Source organism: Sceloporus occidentalis, unplaced genomic scaffold (genome assembly GCF_023333645.1).
Source record: "Sceloporus occidentalis isolate IW3139 unplaced genomic scaffold, rSceOcc1.0.p SCAF_4, whole genome shotgun sequence".
Lineage (NCBI taxonomy): Eukaryota > Metazoa > Chordata > Lepidosauria > Squamata > Phrynosomatidae > Sceloporus > Sceloporus occidentalis.
The window spans coordinates 123,753,736-123,775,375 of NW_028316984.1; the positions used below are offsets into that span (position 1 = coordinate 123,753,736).

The 21,640-nt window shown below is 39.5% G+C and overlaps 1 protein-coding gene across 1 annotated transcript in view; it reads right to left on the reverse strand.

The window, feature by feature from the left end:
* Positions 1 to 21,640, reverse strand: part of LOC149314586 (excitatory amino acid transporter 2) — a 119,697-nt gene that overhangs the window by 20,605 nt on the left and 77,452 nt on the right. Inside the window, exons 2-6 of the mRNA XM_089521433.1 lie at positions 19,903 to 20,042; positions 14,837 to 14,989; positions 11,628 to 11,878; positions 1,536 to 1,698; positions 318 to 444 (exon numbers count right to left, since the gene is read on the reverse strand). Coding sequence (XP_089377559.1) covers positions 318 to 444; positions 1,536 to 1,698; positions 11,628 to 11,878; positions 14,837 to 14,989; positions 19,903 to 20,042 — 834 coding nt within the window. The remainder of the gene's footprint in view (positions 1 to 317; positions 445 to 1,535; positions 1,699 to 11,627; positions 11,879 to 14,836; positions 14,990 to 19,902; positions 20,043 to 21,640) is intronic.

Here is a 21,640-nt window from a genome sequence, read left to right on the forward strand (position 1 = left end):
GAGGTGGACTATGTACCTCTGAGTTATTTGGGGGTAAGAATAGGGTACAAATTTGGAAAATAAATGCATGAATAATTCCAGTAATTTCAAACCATTATAATGGTCTGAGTCTTACTGTTAGTCCCACCTAGAGAAGACCCACTGAACAAATGAGATTAATCTGTGTGTTTACTCATTCAACTAGCCATTCAATGAGTCTAGTCTGGTTTGGACTCACCAACAAGATTTAAGCCACAACTGGAGAAACTGTAGATAAGATACAAATGAAAACAGGATACAACAGGGCTTCGTATGTCTCATTGGGTATGTCAACTTACCACATGATCATGGTTACTAACTTCATTACAATCTCATTCAAGATATTGAAGAAATCTACCATCATCTTGGCTTGTTCTCCCATTTTGCCCATTGCAATACCAAAAGCAATGAAGAACCCAATGAGACCTGTTGAACAAATACTAAAATATTAAAACTGCTGGGTAAGAATTTTGTTTCAGTACATTTTTAAAATCAGAATGTAATTTAAAAAAATTCTAAATTGGAATGATGGGAGAGGAAAATGAACAGATTTACCCTAGGCAGAGAAGTCTGAGGATTAGGGGCAGATGCTATCATTATTCCTGCTAATCAAAAACATGTTGCTCTCTGAACATGACAGCCCTGGCTTCACTATTCTACTACTCATGAAATCAGTTTTAAAATGCAGTTGCCCCTCCTAATGAATACATGCAGCGGGCTGACCTCCACTATTTGAAATGGCGTGCGCACCCTTGCGGCACACATGAGGGCATGCTCCATTTAAGTCTATGGGGCTTGAATAAGCACAAGCCACCATTACTGCAGGCGGTCTGGAACGGATCCCTGGCAAAAAGAGAGGGCCAACTGTAAATTGATTGAAATGTTCTTGTGTTGAAGCAAAAACAATACCTTTGCAAATTAAATTCCTCACCTCTCCTCCCCAAGGGCCCTCAGAAAAGATCTGAGAGATGGGGCTGTTGTGGTAAGGAAAACTGGGGAAAAACAGAGACTGAATGTAAAAAAAATTATCTTGATTTTCCCCTCATATCACAGACCCTATAGATCAATTTGTCAAGCCAAATGCCTGGCTTGTCGAAAACCTGATACTATGAAATGGAAATATCAGAAACAGCACAAATTTTAATCTTGATTACTCAGAATCAGTAATAGTAAACAAATTTATTTCCAGGCATAGCAGTGCAATATTACATAATAGTACATACACTTTAAATTGGAGCATGCAAACTAGAATGTTGTTAAAAGCATTTATTTTAAAAAAAAAAAAACACAAGCAAGTTAGCAAGCAGTTCCAGACACAATTCTTAATTCTTCTCCTTTTGTATACTTTAATCTAAATGCTTCCATAATTCCTGGGTTTTTTTTTACTCTTTTAATATTTTTGTTAGATAATCTTACATTATTGTTCTGTTCCTAAAATGACTACTCAATGCCCAAAAATGTATTTGATAGATGCTCTAGAAACACAAGTAATAAATTAAAAATAAATAAATAAATACCTAAGACATTCATTCCATCCTTAAACTCAAGGCCCTTCTTAATGACCATCTGGGGTTCTGGAGTCACTTCAGTTTCATTCATCATGGCAAAGATAGACTCTGTAACATTGTCTGGTTCTTCAATTTCTGGAGGGACAAGCACTTTCTTGGTGACTGTTTGAATCTGAAGGAATCAAAAGATGCACATGGAAGTGGCAATGTATATTTTACATAAGACAGCACTTTAAGCTTCAGATCCACTTCTAAATGTCAGACCCTGCAAAAGAAGACCAACTATTTCTTCCACTTCAGAGCAGAACTTGTAAAAGTTCATTTTTGGATTTGTTGTTACTGTGTGCCTTCAAGTTGTTTCCAAACCTATCCTAAGCCTTTCTTGGCAAGATTTAGTCTGGGAAAGTTTGCCTCTGATGTTGAGAAAGTGTGATTTGTCCAAAGTCAGTCAACATGTTTGCATGACTGAGGAGGGATTTTAACCCTGGTCTCCTGGAGTCCTAGTCCTAGTTCAACATTCAAACTACTATACTGTTGTTATTGTTGTTGTTCAAGTTGTTTCCAACTTATGGCCACCCCAGGGCTTCAGCTTCTGAGTATAGCAGTGAAGATTGCTGGTAAGAAGAGGCCGAAAACTTCATTCTGCAGCAATCCAGTCACCAGGAGAACAGATCTCCATTGCTTAGTATGGCTGCTGGCTGTTAAAGTAGCTTTTGGAGTAGTTGTGCTCATGTATCATGATCATAAATATATCAATAGCAATACCAAGTAAATTTCTATACCACTTATCAATGAACAAAGCACTCCCTAAGCGGTTTACAATGTGTAAGCCAATTGCCCCAACAAGCTGGGTACACATTTTAGCAACCTGAGAAAGAATGCAAGGCTGAGTGGACCTTGGAGCCCCTGGGATGGAACGCACAGCCTTGTGGCTGCAGTACGGAAATTTAACCACTGCACCACCAGAGCTCAATTAAACTATTTCATACACTTGCCACTGTATTTTTACTATCTGAAACTTCTGGAACATGTTCAAAGGCATCACACATACATTGTGTTTCCACCCAAATGGCAGAGTATCATACAATCATAAAATCATAGAGTTGGAAGAGACCACAAGGGCCATCCAGTCCAACCCTCTGCCATGCAGGAACTCTCAATCAAAGCATTCCTGACAGATGGGCATCCAGCCTCTGTTTAAAACCCTCCATAGGAGGAGAGAACACCACTCTCTGAGGCAGTGTGTTTCACCATCATCAGGAAGTTCTTCCTACCGTTTAGGTGGAATCACTTTTCCTGTAGTTTGAATCCATTGCTCCGGGTCCTATTCTCTGGAGCTGCAGAAAACAAGCTTGCCCCATCTTCAGTATGGTATTCTTTCAAATATTTAAACAGGGCTATAATACCACCTCTTAATCTTCTTTTCTCCAGGCTAAACATGCCCAGCTCCCTAAGTCTCTACTCATATGGCATGGTTTCCAGACCTTTCACCATTTTGGTCACCCTGTTCTGGACACAGCCCAGCTTGTCAACACCCTTCTTGAATTGTGGTGACCAGAACTGGGCACAATATTCCAGATGAGGTCTGACCAAAGTAGAATAGAGTGACTATTACTTCCCTCGAACAAGACACTATACTCCTATGCAGCCTAGATTTGCATTGGCTTTTTAAGTGGTCACTTCACATTGCTGACTCATGTTCAGCCTGATGTCCACTAAGATGCCTATATCTCTTTTACACATACTGCTGTCAAGCCAGGTGTCAACTGTCCAACATTTATGCATTTCATTTTTTTTCCTGCCGAAATGCAGTACCTTACATTTCTCCCCGTTGCAATTCATTTTGTTAGTTTTGGCCCAGTTTTCTAATCTATTAAGGTAATTTGTAATTCTGATCCTGTCCTCTGGGGTATTATTACTCATTTTAATTTAATATAATATGCAAATTTGTAAGCATGTGTTTGATAGCACAGCATGTATTACCGAAGTTGAGCTCTCTATTACTATAATCAAGGTTAACCCCTTGTTAAAAGACATTTGATCAACACTTATCTTTCTACCTGTCTCAGGCTCATGCACGTTCCTTGAAGTTTATGTCCCAGTTCCAGGTATTCTCTATAATACTCTAAGAGAAGTACATCCTGTTATTTTAGGAATTACTGATTTAAGAGGTAATTAGATAAAAGATGTTGGCAAGGTTCTTATAACCGATATATACTTCTTTAATAATAAAGGGTATATATCATCTTGAATAAACTGGTTTTAATTAATTTCACAAGTAAACAAGCACTATATTATTATATGACTTCATAGTGACTTCAATTTATGGCAACCCTATACAAGTGTTTTCTTATCAAGAATTATTCAGAAAAGGCATGCCATTGCCTTCCTCTGAGGCCAAGAGTGTGTGACTTGACAAAGATCACCCAGTAGGTTTCTGTGGTTGAGGTGAAATTTGAACCCTGGTCTCCCGCTTTCCTAGTCAAACACTGAAACCACTATGCCATACTAGTTCTCTAAGCAGCCATAGAGCTTAATATTACCAACCAATGTATACAGAAATATTTTTTTACTTGTTAGGAGAAGTATAGTCTCTATTCCAAGTTGTAAGTGATCAGTTAACAAAAATAGAATAGAATGTGAATGTTACTTCTCAAATTTATCTCAGATATTTGTACCAATGTTTCTTCTATGTGATTTAAATAAATATACAGCCTGCAAATCCATTGGAAGGGCAGCAAAAAAGGTCTACATGGTGATGGAATCCAGGCTGAATTTTTAACAATCTCAGATAATGCTGTCTGCCTTATATGCATATCTGCAATGAATAGAACCCTAAAATCCATACAAATCATATTTGGCATCAGTGACATGACTCACTGGAAAAGAGGACAATACAGTCGGCCCTTCTTATACACTGATTTTTTATACACGGATTCAAGTATCCATGATTTGAAAATGTCCAAAAAAAGTATACATTTCAAATATCAAACCTTGATTTCCATTTTTTATAAGGGACACAATTTTACTAAGTCATTATGTTTAATGGAACTTGAACATACACGGATTTTGTTATTCACGAGGGATCTTGGAACCAAATCCCAGTGTATAACAAGGGTCCACTGTAGTCAGAAAAGTGGAAGTTAGTAGGGAAAGAGGCAGACTACATTACAGATGAATTTGGCTCCATAAAGGAAACCACAGCCCTTAGCTTACAGGACTGTGGATGACAAGGACTCTTGGCTCTCATTCATAGGGTCATTGTAGGTTAAAATCAACTTGATGGCAAAAGTAATAACAACAACCTGGAATGGTATAAGCTCTCCACTCCAGTTTGAAAAGCTCCCTTTGAGTGCCCTGAAGAAATATATGGCTTTGAAATGAAGCAAGGGAAAAAAAAGTCAATCAATGACTGAGGGCCAGATCAGAAGGCCTGAAGCAGGCCAACATTCCTGAATTTTTTTCTTTGGAGTTTATTATTATCTTGAGACTTATGTCATCTATTAAGCATTATGAAGTCTCTGAGAACATCATAATGTTGACTATCACTGAGGACCATTTGCTGCAGCTCTTACTGAATATAAAACAATATTACTGAATTTTGGCATCCTTATTGAGATGGGGCCTATCATTACCAGGAAATGTCAATCAGTGCTTATTCTCATAACTAAACCATGTCTGGTGCTTCTGGGAAAATCCAAGGCTGTGTTGATTTTGAGGCATTCTAGTACATGACGAGCCATCCTCAGATCTTGGGAAAATTACTTTTTCCCCCTTCTTTTCTTTTCTTTTGCTGCACTACAGTTCTGAGAAAGTAACTCCCAAAAATAACTTTTTGCAAGCTTGGGACACTTCTGAAAACCTGTCCCATCCTAGATAGGCCTAGATCCAGTGTGTGTGCATGATTTTACTCTTTAGAATCAGGAGCGGCAATCTCCCTTTTCTACTGCTGATCCCTGTGTGCTCCAAAACACCAAAAAAAGCTGGTTTTCAGTTAGCACTAGAAATTAAGGTACACAGCATATATCCAGCTTCCCCCACATTTCATAGGCACCCAACTTTCCTGCTACTGGAGAGTCTCCCCAGAGCCATTCAGTGACTGGTGGGGCAGAGGGAACCCAGAAGTATCCAGCTGCAATTCTCTGTAATGTAAAGTCTGTGTAAATTATACAGCTATTAGCATTATTGGGAGCCAGCATGGCATAGTGGTTTGAGTGTTGGATGATGACTCTGGAGACTAGGGTTCGATTCCCAGTTCAGCCATGCAAACCCATGGGGTGACCTTGGGCAAGTCACATGCTCTCAACCCCAGAGGAAGGCAATGGCGAACCTCCTCTGAACAAATCTTGCCAAGAAAACTCCATGATAGGTTTGCCTTAGGACTGCCATAAGTTGGAAATGATTTGAAATCATGCAACACACACATACACATTAGCATTATTAAAAGTCAGATGTAGTAGTAGTAAACTGTAAATCATACCTAATCCTTGCCTTCTGACTCTGTAAGCTGATATCCCAACTTTCACCAAAATGACATTTTTCACCATTTCCTTGGTTTATAAATGAAGAAGGCGATGCAAAAAGTAGAATTAAACACCATAACCTGTTTAAACCTACTATACAGTTTTAAGCTTGTTCAAGCTGTCAAGTAATCGCAACTGTGTAGCAGGGAAGGTTAAGACATGCTAGCTGGTCTCTTCCATCATGTTCTTGTTGCCTGGTCCCAGTCTTCTCTTTGCATTGGGTGGCAAAGGTCTTCTTCAGCAGGCTAAGTAAGGTAGTTGCCTTAGAGCCTCAGATCCAGGGGAAGGAATGGGCAGCAGTGAGGTAGGGAAGGATCACAGTTCCAAGTCATTAATTTTTTTAGACTACAACCCCCAGAATCCTTCAGCCACTATGACCATATGCTATAGACATTTGGAGTTTCCTAAACAATTGGTGAGGAATGATATTTATCTCTCACATCAACCAATACACATTTTCTGTGCTTAAGGTAAAAGTTTCCCTCGACATGAATGTCTAGTTGTAACAGAATGTAGGGGATGGTACTCATCTCTGTTACCAAGCTGAAGAGCCAGCATTGTCTGAAGATGACTCGGGTGGTCATGAAGCCAGCATGACTGCACCAAACCCTGTTACCTTCCCACTGAAGTGGTACCAACTGCAAACCTTCCAATCTTCTGATCATCAGAACTCGTGTCTTAACCACTAAGCTACCATATCCTTAAGCATTTCTATGCTTAAGGGGCAGAAAATAGTAATTAGGCATTTGCTAGTTGGTCAAGTAGGCCTGTAGCAAAAAAATAGATAAATAAATAAAAATGGGGGGAATAACAGTAATATAGGTTGCTTCTGCCTCATCCAAAATACTTGGGACCAGAGGTGTTTTGAATTTGGTTTTTTTTTTAAAAAAAATGGAATACCTGTATTTGCATATATATACTGAGATATCTAGGAGATGGGACCCAAGTCTACATGAAAAATTCATTTATGTGTCATATACACATAGTGTGAAGATAATTTTATACAATATTTTTAAACAATTTTGTGCATGAAACAAAGTGTGTGTATATTAAATCATCAGAAAGCAAAGGTGTCACTATCTTAGCCATTCATGAAAAAAGTTTTGGTTTTGGAATATTTCAGTTTCAGAATTCCAAATAAGGTAGACTCAATCTGTACAGCTTTCAATAATTGCAACTTTTGTAGAAGCTTGAGTAAGGTCAGCTCATACTGAAGGGATAGATAAGAATGTTTCCATCTGGAATGCCTGGGAAACTGTTCCTTTATTAGATAGGATGGGCTGATTTCCCCCTCCTGCCTGCCAAGAGAGTAGCAGCACCATCTATAACAAGAGAGAAAGAGTATGTAAAGATTGGGAATGATCAGATTATCATTCTGAGAAGGAGTGGCCTGGCTGTAATCCAATCCAAAAACATGTGCATCATGAGGACTCTGCCATACAGGAGCTGTGAAGGACTGCTTCCATCAGCTGAAGAATGTGAGCTGGTTTTGTCTTTGCCTTAGGTTTTATTGTTGCATTCATTTTGATATCTGCATGTTATTAATAAACCATCATACCTGTGATTATGTTTCATTTTGACAGATCTTCAACCCTGAGGTGGCTGGGAAGATAGTTTATCAGGGCCCTTGGATCATTACAATGGCCATGCTTGCTGGGGGATTCTGTGAGCTGTAGTCCAAACACTAATTCTGGTGTGGAGAACAAAGGTATGGGTGTTACACAGCCTGTCTTGCACCTCCTGAACTACCTTGCTGTCTTCAGGTGTGATGGACAACTCTCTCCCATTGGCAGTATCAAAGTAAATTTTATCATTGAGGATGGTTTCTGTATGTAGAATGCTGGAAGGGTATCATTTCATCCTTTGCCTCAGACAGCAAAATGTCTTGAGTTAATAGCAAACAGTCTTCCTCTCTTTCTACTATCCTCTACCTTTCCCAGCACTATTGCCTCTTCTAATGAGCTGTGCCTTCTCATCATGTGGACAAAGTACAACAGCCTCCATTTGATCATCTTGGCTTCTAGGGGTATTTCAGGTTTGATCTGTTCAAGGACCCATTTGTTCGTCTTTTTTGCTGTTCACAGTAACCTCAGAGATCTTCTCCAGCACCACATCTCAAACTGTACTGTTTTTCAAATTGCTTTTTATAATTTTAGCTGTGTGTTTTAAATAGTTTTTAAATGTTGTTGGCAGTTAAATTGTTTTATAGTTCATCTTTTGTATGTTTTCTCCATACTTTGTTAATGAAGTAAATGAAGTAACTGAACATTTACAATGAAGAAATTGAAGTGAATTGTTTGCCACAACACATTAACACAATTACTCTCTATTCACCCCTTTGTCCCATTCTTCTGCTTTCTACTACTCAGTGACTGATCACTGCGTCCTGTCAAGTACAATTAATGGGAAAACCATTTGGTGTACAGCAAGGCAGGTTAGGAGACAGACAGAGAGACTTTTGGGAACATACAGTTGATCTTCTGAGTCAATAGATTCTGAATCAACAGATTCAACCATCCACGGTTTGAAAATATCCCCCAGGCAATACAAAGGGCCCACTGTACTGTCTGTTTGTGTGACCCTTCTTTGATGATACTCTGAACAAACATGACTTTTAATGTCATAACCACCAGGAGAATGATTAAGGTGTCAATTGCATATTTAGGAGCTTTCTTCTCATTTAGTCTGTTATACAGTTCTTCACCTATCTTCCAGTCAAGGAACTGATTCTCCATTCAACTAATATACAATGTATTGAGAAGAGAGAGCCCAGCTTTAGTATTAAATACAAATTGGTTTTAATTTTGGAAACATTCCATCTAATATATTACTCTTTCTTTGTTGATATGAGGAATAAGGTATTTTTTTTAAAAAAAATCATTCAAACTTTATTAGCGAAGGATGATCACTTGCAAGAAACTTCCTATGAAATCTATGGACCTAATGTCTTTGTAAGCATGATTAAGATTAGGAATGAGGTGTGTTTGATTGGAATTGAAAGAAGCAGGAGAAAGGTGGCGTAGTTCTGTGGCACTTACATTTCTCTGTGTGGCCTGGCCTATGTCTACTATCCACATGCACAGTTGAGCCCAGAGCTATAACCTCAGATAATGTACTGTTTAAAATAATTTCAGTCACACTTTGTAGGATTATTTAAGAAAGCTTTTGGTAATGGATGTTGTTCAGTAACCTAGCTTTGAAAGAAGACTAACAGCTCAGAAACATCTATTGATGATTAGAGCAGGAAGCACATGTCATGTCCAAACAGTTCATACACTCTTTCAAAAGTGATGTCACTTTTCTGATGAAAGAAACAGAAACTTGGGAGTATCAAATGAAATCCACAAAAGAAACTGGAGATACATGAGTCAACAATGTGGTGTGGAGGCCAAAAGTTCCTCTACACTGAGCTGGAATATAGTACAGTATTTACATCAAGAGAGGTAGTAGTACCACTCTATTCTGCTTTGGTCAGACCTCATCAGTCAAAAAAGATACAGACAAGTTGGAACGTATCCAGAGAAAGGTAACCAAGATTATCAGAAGTCTGGAAACCAAGTCTGATGAGGAACGACTTAGTGTGCAACTTTAACTTGGAAAAAAGAAGATTGGGCGTGTATCTACTCTGCAGAATTAAAGCAGTTTGACACCACTTTAATTGCCATGACTCTGTCCTACAGAACCCTGGAATTTGTAGTTTGGTGAGGCACCAGAGGTTTCTGATAGAGCAGGCTGAATACCTCACCAAACTAAAAATCCCCAAATTCTGTAGGACAGAGTCACAGCAGTTAAAGTGGTGTCAAACTTGTTTTAATTCTACAGTGTGGATATTCTTGAGAGGAAATATGTTACCCATTCTTAAATATTTTAAGGGATGTCATGTAGATTATGGAACCAACTTGTTTCCTTCATCTCTGGAGACTAGAACAAGAATCATATTACAAAAAAAAGAAAAAGAAAAAAAAAAAGAAATTCCATCTAACCATTAGGAAGAAATTATTTCCTATTATAGTTCAGCAGTGGCATAGACTGCCTTGAATGGCGGGAGACTTTCCTTCTTAGGAGGCCTTTTAACAGAGTTTAGGTGTGCATCTTTTAGGAATGCTTCATTCTGATGTATGGATTCCTGCATGACAGGAGTTTGGACTAAATGGGCCTTGTGGCCCCTTCCTGCAGTCAAGATTCTACGATTCTGAGATTCTAAGATGCCGAAAGTATGGTTGTTTTATTAGTCAAAAAGCCTGCTACATTTCAGTTGTATCCAGTGAATGGTTTGAGAAAAGTTGGTTCAGAAAGTTTTGGACTTGGATTCTAAATAGCCTCTGAAGAAGGTCTTAAGAGTAGGCAAAGGCTAAAACGCATAAGGTTTATAAACTAAAAAACAAAACACCAATTATCTTTTCAGCATCTTCAGATGTGACTGCAGTTTTATTTTTATTTTTCTTGTGAAACGTGACACAGAATGAATGTTTTTAAAAATCTATTGAATAAAAGCAGAACAAGCAACAGCAGGAAAGCCACGTGTGCAGGCACATATGCCTATGAAATTGTGCCTGAAGTCTCACAGGATTTCTGTTCCTACAAAACCTCCCCTGAAATCTGGAATGAGATCTGGAGAAAATCAAACTCTTGCAATGATGATGCCATCATGAGACTTTGCGGACTATGGATTCTGAGCAACTGCTCAGAGTACTCAGTAGCCACAGAGATGCCCAGCATAACAGCACCCCTCCAGGCAGTATCAAGGTAAGTCTTTCTTTCCATGCAACATCTCATCCAATGGCACAGTTACAACTAGGTGGATATGCCCACAAAAGAACACCTAGTCATCTGGTGTCAGTTACTCTGTTCTGGGCATTTTTTTGCATTAGACATCCAATTGATTTGCCTCATGTAGGGCATTGTCCCTATTCCTCTACATATACTGAGCTAAAGGAAATAAATAGACGATTTGGTTTCCCAAATAGTTTCACATAAAAGAACTGTAATATATTACAAGTCAAGTTAAAAAGTAAGGAAGAAAGAACAAATGACCTTATGGAATGAAATACTTAGCCTAATTGATTCCAGACTGAACTGGGCATACACTTTCATTATTGTTAGCTTTTATGTCAGAATTTGAATGTCAGTTGAGAGAGAATTTCCCACTGAACAGCTAAAGAAATAGTATGGAAACAGAAGGTTTCTGTGTGTTTTGTTCAAACTCAAGGTCATGTCCATCAATGGGCACTTCTTAGTGGAACAACAGAAACCAGCATTAGTGAATGGGTGTTCTGATCTCTCCTCCCCATTGCAGCAAACTCTAGCACCCCTAAAACTTACTCCAAAGGTCCAAGAAACTCAGGAACAGATTTAGAGTGGCTCCTATGCTTGCAAAGAGGAAGGAAGGGAAAGAACCAATGTACATTCATGGTTTGGGTCGGTGGTGTTTGTGTGTGAATGAGAGAGAGAGAGAAAGAAAGAAAGAGGGGGAGATCAGTATTAAACAAGTTCAATTTACAACTACAAATCTAATTAACAAATATATTTTTATTCTCATAGTTTTCACACAGTGGGAAGACAAAGAGATATTATTCACCTGCTGAAAGCATGCTTGTACAAGGTTTTCAGGGAAGAGGTTTCTGATGAGATCCAAGAAAGCATCAAGACTGGATACTTCGTCATTCTTCTTTCCCTCTCCCAGCTGCCTCTTCAGCTTTGGATTGCCTGGATGAATGGCTAAGACCAGAATAACTCCCAGTACAGCAGCAATGATAGTTGTGGACATGTAGTAGACCATGGCTCTTGTCCCTAATCGGCCACTAGCCTTGGCATCCAAGCCAGATAGACCTGCATAAAAGGGCGTTGTGAGGAGTTAATGCACAGATCCTTATCTTTAACATTGTAACTCTCTCCATAACTAAACAAAAACCATTAATATACTTCATATTATGAATAATTAAAAATGTTCTCCTTACAGTCTAGATTTTATGTCATATTGGTCTGCAGGTTTTTACAATTAATTTTATAGTGCTTTAATTTTTGTACACAGATCGGTACTATCCCATACAAACTAAATGATGAATTGATGAATTATTCCTTTCAAAGATCTGTAGACCTCACATTGGGCATCTTATATTTCTCAGTTAGGGACAGACATATTTGAAAATGTGTTATTAAAAAAATAGTCAAGAAACAATTTTCTTGAGTGTCAGGACCCCCAGATAAGGACAATCCTAGTTGACTGAGAATCTTTGCAGTTCAGGACTTCATCTGTATGAAAATTGCACACGTGTGTGTGTGTGTGTGTGTGTGTGTGTGTGTGTGTGTTTATGTGTCTATAAAATTACATTTTCTGTACAGAAAACAACTTTTTTGCACTGAAAACAAGTTTCCAGCACAGAAAACAATACTTCTGAGCAGAAACAGCCAGCTAAGAGCAGGACATAGAATCTTACCTATCTCCAGACAGATTACAGAGGTAACATTGCAATTTTCTTGTACATGCTATTCACCCAAAACAGTTTTTGGACAGAGAGTATGGTTTAATTGGATGAGGGAATAGTTTCAGGGCTGGATTGGGTATTTCCATGTTGTACTAACCAATGTCTGTGTTTTATTTTTTTTAAAAAGAATAACTGATTCTTCCTCAGTTGGTAGGGATCTATAATTGTAATGACTGAAGGAATGAAATGACTGAAATATAAATTTCAGGAAGAAACGGAAGCAAAGTCAACTTTTGCCAGTTACTTTCCATGGCCTGTTACAGACTGCCAAAATAAAGCTGCTTCGGGCCTCTTTGGAGGTATGCTGTTTAAATGATGCATGGGTCCTAAGAGTCCGGAGGTCGCGCCAAAGCCACACTCCATTCCTAAGCACTGGAGTGCAGCTTTGGTGCAGCTTCCGGATTCTTAGGATGCATGCATCATTTAAACAGTATACCTCCAAAGAGACCCAAAGCAGCTTTATTTTGGCAGTCTGTAACAGGCCCATATGTTTTTTTAATCCAATCAATTCATCCAGACATTCCTAAATTTAAGCTATTTTTTTTTCAAGTGTGGAATCACAGCAACAATTTTAAAGCTGTTGTCAATAAGCTTGTTTTCTGCTGCTCCAGACACTAGAATATGGAGCAATGGATGCAAACTACAGTCAACCCTTCTATTACACAATTTTTTATACACGCATTCAAGCATTCATACCTAAAGGACCGCCTCTCCCCGTATATTCCGCCTCGCACCCTCAGATCGACTGGGCAGCAGCTACTGAAGGTGCCTGGGGCTAGGTTAGCCTCCACTTCGCGGAGGACGTTTTCCACAGCTGCCCCAGCCCTTTGGAATGAGCTGCCCATAGAGCTCCGCTCGTCTACCACCCTGGCCCAATTCAGGAAGGACTTAAAAACCTTCCTGTTCCAACAGGCATTCCCCAAATAGTTATCCTGCGGGCCTCCCTCCTCTTTTCGTGGCCATGAGGTTGGGTCATGGGGTTTTCTTTTGACTTTTTTTTTTCTGTCTGTTGGATTTAAGTTGTTTATGATCTATTGGATGTTTTATTGTATTTTTAAGGTATTTTTATTGATATGTATTTTAATATTGTCTGTTTTACTGTTGTGAGCCGCCCTGATCGAAGGAAGGGCGGCATACAAATAAAATTTATTATTATTATTATTATTATTCATGGTTTGAAAATGTTCCAAAAAAGTATAAATTTCAAAAATCAAACCTTGATTTTCCATTTTTATAAGGGACACCATTTTGCTATATCATATATATTTAATGGGACTTGAGCATACATTGATTTTGTTATACACCGGGGATCTTGGAACCAAACCCCAGCATATAACAAGGGTCCACTGTATAGAAAAAGAGATTCCATCTAAATATTAGGAAGAATGTCCTGACAGTAAGAAATGTTTGACAGTGGAACACACTCCCTTGGAGTGTGGTAGAGTCTCCTTCTTCTGAGGTTTTTAAACAGAGGCTGCCTGGCCATCTGTTGGTAGTGCTTTGATCCTGTGTTCCAGCATGGAAGGGGGTAGGACTGGATGGCCCTTGAGGTCTCTTTCAACTCTATGATTCTATTACAGTGCGCCCATGTCATACGTGGGTGCATTATATGCTGTTTTCAACATACGCTGAAAGCAGAACTGGAATAAGTGGTGCTGTGCACCGGAAGAAACAATGGCATGTGCGCGCATGGTGTACGTGCACCACCGTGCCGCTGCAAGCATGAGCCCCATTACTTGTAATAGGGCTCAAGCATCCTCGCAATTTATTTTACACGGGAAGGGGGGGGGGTCTGGAACGGATCCCCAACATAAAAGAAGGGCTCACTGTATTCTATTTTAAGCTTTCATTTATAGAGGAAGTGTTCTGAGTTCTATGCTGTAATGAATTCAAGAGAAGGCCCATGCCAGTGTTTTGTAAACAGAAGAAATGTTTTACTGGCAGCTGGGAGACTAACATTTACCATGGCAAGATCTAATTTCATACAATAAATTGCACAGCCAGATTGCCATGTTCTGGCATCCCACAAGACAATGGAGACCCCTAGAAAATAAAGTAGCACCTTACACCATTATTCAGGGTTTTTGTGGGGACTTGGGATGTGAATATAGCACATGGATGAACACTAATAGATTAGCACAGTCGGCCTCAGCACTAATTATAATGTTGCTACATGAAATATAATGGGGGAAAACAATGCCCATTCAGCATTATTATTGACCTGAAGAACCAACAGCACAACACTCTGGGGCTTAATCTTGCACAAAAGATTAACCTTCTAATTGTTTATAATAGATCTTACCTGTGATTAAACTTGAGATAATTAAAGGGAGAATCAACATTTTCAGCATCCGCATCAGGATGTCTCCTGGGAAGGCTATCAACATGATGATATCAGGATTAATAGGTGCTGCCATGCGAAGGAGGGCACCACATACTGCACCCATAATGACCCCTGGGAAGGTGCGGTTGAGGAAAGAAAAGAAAGAAAGGACTCTGTGTTATTAATTGCTTGTTTGTGCATGTGTGTATAATCTAAAAGAAGAATCTTGGAAAAGCAACTTTTGGAAAAGCAGTCACTATGTTAAACTAGACACAATTTCATTAGGTTTTTTTTGCCAGGTCCACCTCTCCTCTTCCAGAACTGTCAAGATTAGTGGAGCTGCCCTACATGGCTAGTGGCATATCATGTTCACCAAAACCAGAGCTTGGAAAAGTTACATTTTTGAACTACAACTCCCAGAATTGCCTGCCTGACCATGCTAGTTGGGGGATTCTGGGTACTTGAGTCAAAAAGTAACTTTTCCATGATGTGAAGAACTAAGTGCTAACATCTGGTAAGCCAGACAAATGATTGACCATGAAGCTGAAACAAAAACACAAAAAGCTCTCCTCCACAAAACCCCTCACCTGTCTTTCCTTTTCTATAGAGGAAAGATGGACATGGAAGGCTAGGCCCTGCTGCTTTAGATACTCTGAGGTGCTTCTAGGCAAAAGTGCTTCACTTTTCATTCTCCCACCAACCTTTCCTCTAAAAGGTGAGGGGTGGGGCTGTAGGGTCACAGTGAGTGCCACTGAGCATTCAAGCAGCTGACTGATTTCTTGCCAGTCTTTCTTCTTGAGTGTGTGTTGAACAAAAATTGAAACACTTCAGGATCATGCCAATAGCGTTGCTCAGCTCAGTATATTCTACCTGCCTAATAAGTGCTGCTTGCCTCACCACTTTGGTGGTGGTAGGAGGCTGGCAACTTCTCCCTGCATCATTCTCCTAAACTATATCACTCATTTCAGCTGCTATTTGCTCCATTAAGGGAAAATATAGAAATACATGTTTGTCTTCCCTGACAAGGCAAATAACAAGGCACAGAGACATTGCTTTGGGAAATTACCTTTTGGACTACAATTCTTAGAATCTCCTATTCAGCATGACTATGTAGGCTGGGTTATTCTGGCAGCTGTAATCCACCACCACCACCACCCCACCAGATTTATGCAAGGAAAAAGATTTAAACATACTCTACTTCATTGCTTTAATGAAATTTGGGGAATGGGGTGCTAAATTTTTAAAGATCCAACCACACATCTCCACCTCATTTGTTTGGCACAACAAATTGCATTTCCTGAAATTGGACCAACATGGCTAGATTTACTATTTATCTATACATATGTGCAATACATAATATGTCACAGATATTTCATAAGCCTACATTATTCTGAAGAAACTGAACATTGTATGAATATCAGAACTTTTGAAACTTCTAGCCACTTATAAGTGAAGTACATGACCTTAATTTGTAACCACATAAAATGTAGAAATAAGATGGATCAAAATGTTAAATAAATAAAAATAAACTCTCTCATTTTCCAGGTGGGTAAAAAGTTATGTTTCAGAAGTATTGAGAGCGCCAGAGGACCCCTATGGATATTAGTACATAGGTGGGGTGGGCAATCCTTCTCTGATCCTGCTGCTTGTCATAAATCATGGAATTGTGAGCTTTGAGGTTTTATGATACGTTTTATGATGGGGTATGGCTCAGTGTGGTGTAGGTCAACATGCAGAAATTTGTACTGTGGTGATGGGATGCTGAATCGAGGCTGATATGTAAATGACTCCTAGGACACTGAATAAAGCAGGAAAAACAGTATCTAGTTATACACTGAATCTAGGCTTATAATGGCTTTGGACGTTGAGCATGCTCTGTTGCAAGGATTAGGCTGGATACTCTAATTACACATATTCAAAAAGATGTCCTGAAAGTTCACTCTTTTATAATTGCACATTGACTCTATGCTACCTCTGCTTCACAGACTTAGAATGCAGCATCTTCTGCAAGTAGAGTTGAATTTTCAAGCTGCTGATTTTATGCATGTGAAAATAAAGACTGTGAGGCCCTCCTGAAAAATCAGAACTTTCAAATGTTACATTTAGGGGACTATAACAACCAGAATGCTTGTGGATAGCATGGCTGTACTAGCTGGGGGATTTAGGTAGTTGTAGCCCCAAAAAGTACAGCTCAAGTGTGGAGGAAGAGACATCTTTCCAAGTGCTGGAAAAGCGCTGGTCACTTGGAATGATCCCTGAGCCAAACACTCTGTGTCCACATAAATGCATAATTCAAAATCTTTCAGGATATATGAATAAATGAAGCTAAAATTATATGTATAGTTTGTTATCACATTTGGGGGTGTCCTCATGTTTTCATATTTCATATCTGGAGCTAGTGTGTGCTTAAGAGGTCATTGTGACATTCTGGAAAGCTAGGTGAAGCTCCCATGAGGAAGTAACGAAGACCCAAGGGCGTGTGCATGATCCAGGTAATGCTCCAGTCAAACTTAAATGGGTGTACTGACTACCTCCTCACCCCAGGCTCTTCTGAACTTCATCTTCCACTAAGAGACAAAGGAGGTCTCATTGGACATAAGAAACCAGTAAAACCTTTCTGCCTACCCCCGGCCATATTCCCAGCCAAATTTCCCTGTCCATCCATCCTAGAGTTTTTCTAATATAATTGCTATTTTTGTTACTCTAAAGTTAAAACCATAAACCAGTCTGGAATCCCACTGTTGATTCCTGGAAAAGATATCAAGTCTTTGTTACAGGTAATGAAGATGAGATAGCACATCCCCAGATGTAGTTTTCAGGTATAAATATTGGTCCTAGCCTCTGTGCACATAGTACACATACAGTAGTCCCCTGTCTGCACTCCATGTATGAGTTGTGTCACTCTCAGATCCTAGTCTGAGATACATCCTGCTTTCTGTGGTTTACTCTACAGGACAGGTATTTATCACCCCTCTACAACCCTCAGTCTTTGCTATCCAATTTCCAAATGTCATTTTCGGTTACCTCTGAGTGCTATGTCTGTTTGAATCACTATCATGTGTGTATTGATTTCAAAATTAAAACCTTAATTCACCCAAACGTAGAGTCCTCCTCAGTGAATACTCGCATGCATAAGTGCTAATGATCCTTAAGGTTACCCAGCCTCTTGCAAGCTTAAGCTAATTGGAGCGTGTCCAAAGGAGGGCGACTAAAATGGTGAAGGGTCTGGAAACCATGCCCTATGAGGAACGCCTTAGGGAGCTGGGGATGTTTAGCCTGGAGAAAAGAAGGTTAAGAGGTGATATGATAGCCCTGTTTAAATATTTGAAGGGATATCATATTGAGGAGGGAGCAAGCTTGTTTTCTGCTGCTCCAGAGACTAGGACCCGGAGCAATGGATGCAAGCTGCAGGAAAAGAGATTCCACCTCAACATTAGGAGGAACTGCCTGACTGTAAGGGCTGTTCGACAGTGGAACAAACTCCCTCAGAGCGTAGTAGAATCTCCCTCCTTGGAGGTCTTCAAATGGAGGCTGGATGGCCATCTGTCGAGGATGCTTTGATTTGGATTTCCTGCATGTCAGGGGGTTGGACTGGATGGCCCTTGCGGTCTCTTCCAGCTCTATGATTCTATGATTCTATAATTATCCCAACATTTAAAGTAAGACTGATACTTAGTGGGGATACTCCCCCATCTTTCTTTGGGTAACAAGTTTTTTCCCACCCCACCAGGAGTGCAGGGGTCCATTCAAGCTCAAGTGAAAGAAGACAGGCTGTGTGGAGGCCACATGTTTAGTTCTTAAGTCCACAGTACTGTAACATTAAAAAACACATAAAACAATCCAGTAAGCCTGGGCAGGAAGCCAATGAACCACACTAAAATGTCAAACTGTTCCATATTTGGAAGCTGCTATACCCAGAAGGCAATTGAGAAAAGTAGATCACTGTACCGTTGGCCTAGTCTTCAGTGAGGGAGAGAGCAAAAAAAGTATCAGCAGCTTGTGTGGAGATTTGAGGGATACAAGTCTTTCACTGCCCTGCCTCCCTTTCTCCTGATGAGTGATAAGAGAGATAAAGGGTTTCATTTTTAATGTTAGTGAGGAATTTCCCCCTTGTGAATTGTAAAACAATCTGCTTTTTCTTGTGAATGGAAGGAGAGAGAAAGAGAGAGAAATGGAAACAGGGAAGCAATATGTTCCAATTACATATGCTTAGAAGTTATGGTGGGCTTGGTTTCAGGAGGAAATGGGAACTAGATGCTGTGCAAAAGACTTCTTGAAATGGGAATATTTTTTTTGAAGTTTCATAGGTAGGAAATAATAATAGTTTTTTTTTTGGGGGGGGGGGGGGCTTTTGGACTATAACTCTCAGAATTCCACAGCTAGCATAGTTAGTAGCCATATTGGATGGGGGATTTCAGGAGTAGTAAAAAAAACCAAAACCACCCCAAAACAACTTGATGAAGACGTGATGACAGATGATAATATAGTATTGTGCAAATATCTGTAGAGGGCAGTTCTAGGCATACGGAGGAGGATAAGAATGGAAATGATATTTGAAAACATTCAAAAAGGGCCAAACAACATGTTTGTCAAGGGTCAGATAACCCTGATGAGGGGAATTCTAGACCTATAAAGAATTTTTATACTTTGGGACTTATTCTGTGCAAAAATTGCACATGTTTTTGTGTGTGCAGCCTTTTCTGCATAGGAAAAATAATTTTGTTTTCTGAGCAAGAATACCATGTGTAAATATTGCACAGAAAAAGCTTGTGCCTATTTTTGAAAATGTTACAGTATTTGAAGGTTTTCTATAATAGAAAGAACATTTCTAGAATTATTCATTGCTTCCTTTGAGAATGAAATTAATGAACAACTACCACCCTAGGCAGAAGGGAGAAAGAGCTGAGACCTTGAAAGAATAAAATCCTGTTGGGACAATGGGGGATGAGAAAGCTGGAAGAACAAAGATGACTTAAAATATAACAGCACACATTCCAGTTGTTATGTTGTTTTTTATCTATGAACTGGACTGATGAAACACATACCAAAAACAGTAAGTGAAAGGAGCAGATTTTTTCTGAGTGATAGGCAAAGCCGTATACACAGGTGCTTCTTCCGGGGCTCCACTGGACTCAGGTGACTTTCGTGCATCCGCACTTCTACCTGCTTTGGCATGTTGTTGGCACTAAAAGAAAGAAAAAAGAAAAGCACACCATTATATGGTTGGACACACCTCACAGCTAGGGTCTATATATAGAAACATAAAAGCAAGGCTCATCATTAAAATGTAAGGATCCAAAATTCAAGACCTAAGGAAATGCCAGGAAGAACATGCATGCTGTTGAGAAAAGGAAAAAGAAAGCCACTGTTCAGAAATCCAGCAAGACTCAGAGAACTACAAAGGCAAATGCAGCAGGCTGGTGCTTCTCTGCCAGGCTTCTCCCACTTTTCCACCAGTTTCAGTTTAGCTGTTGCTTTGAAGCTCAGTGCTTCCCGCCTGACTGATGTGGATCCAGCCTTCCTTGATTCAAAGAAGCGCTTTAACCGTTTTCCTGACAATCCAAGGTACATCCTCCTTTCTTCTTCTTCTTTGTTCTTGAGTGCCATCTGCCTCATCACAGCTGCTATCCCAAAACACTAATTTTTTAACGAGGCCAAAATATTTAATGAGATGAAATTTTTTTTAATTAGTCTCAAAATGGAGACTGTGCCTGCTGTCACACTGCAGAATTAATGCAGTTTGATACCATTTTAATGGTTATGGCTTGGGCCTAAGTGACTGAGCACCTCCACTCCAGACTAGCATCCTATAGTATCTTAACATTGCTCAGGCATAGCTGCAGGTAAACAGAAAAGTTATTTACCAGAGACTGAAATAACAGTGCACTGTTACATTCGAAATGTTACATTTTTGTACCAGAACTCACAGAATTCTGAAATGCTAAAGTCCTGAAATGTAACTTTTCCAGGCTCTGGCTGCATACAAGTGGTAAAAAGACTAAGATCCACTTCACACTACATACATGATACAATGCAGCTGTGTAAATCAAAGCATCCCCGACAGATGGCCATCCAGCCTCTGTTTAAAAACCTCCAAAGAAAGAGACTCCCTCGGAGTGTGGTGGAGTCTCCTTCTTTGAAGGTTTTTAAACAGAGGCTGGATGGCCATCTGTTGGGGATGTGTTGATTGAGATTTCTTGCATGGCAGGGGGTTGGACTGTATGGCCCTTGTGATCTCTTCCAACTCCACGATTCTATAAAATATGTTGCTTTACACTACCTGGAGCATTGTGCAATGTCTTAAGGGCACAAAAATCCATTTTATAATATCTTGCTAAATTTATTTCTTTATAAATATATTTATTTCAGAGCATGTCTATACCACTTCACTTTTTTAAAAGCCTTATAGAACGTTTTTGTTGTTGTTGCTGGTGTTGTTAACCACATAGCTCAACTTTCCTTCAGTGAGGTAAAAATGGATTGCATGGATTTCCTTCCTCCATTCCCTAGAAACCAAGATGACTAAACTGAGGCTGTTATACATTGACCATAACATGGGAAGATATGACTCCCTAGAAAAGACAATAATGCTTGGGAAGGTAGAAGGCAACAAGAAAAGATAAAGACCATATTACCAAGGATAAACTCAATCAATCATGGCCCTGAACCTGTGATACCTGAACAGGGTGGTTGGAGTTAGAGTGACTTGGAGGTCTCTCATTCATGGAATCACCATGTTAAACCCTGGTGGAGCAGTGTCCAAATGCCTGTACTGCAACCACT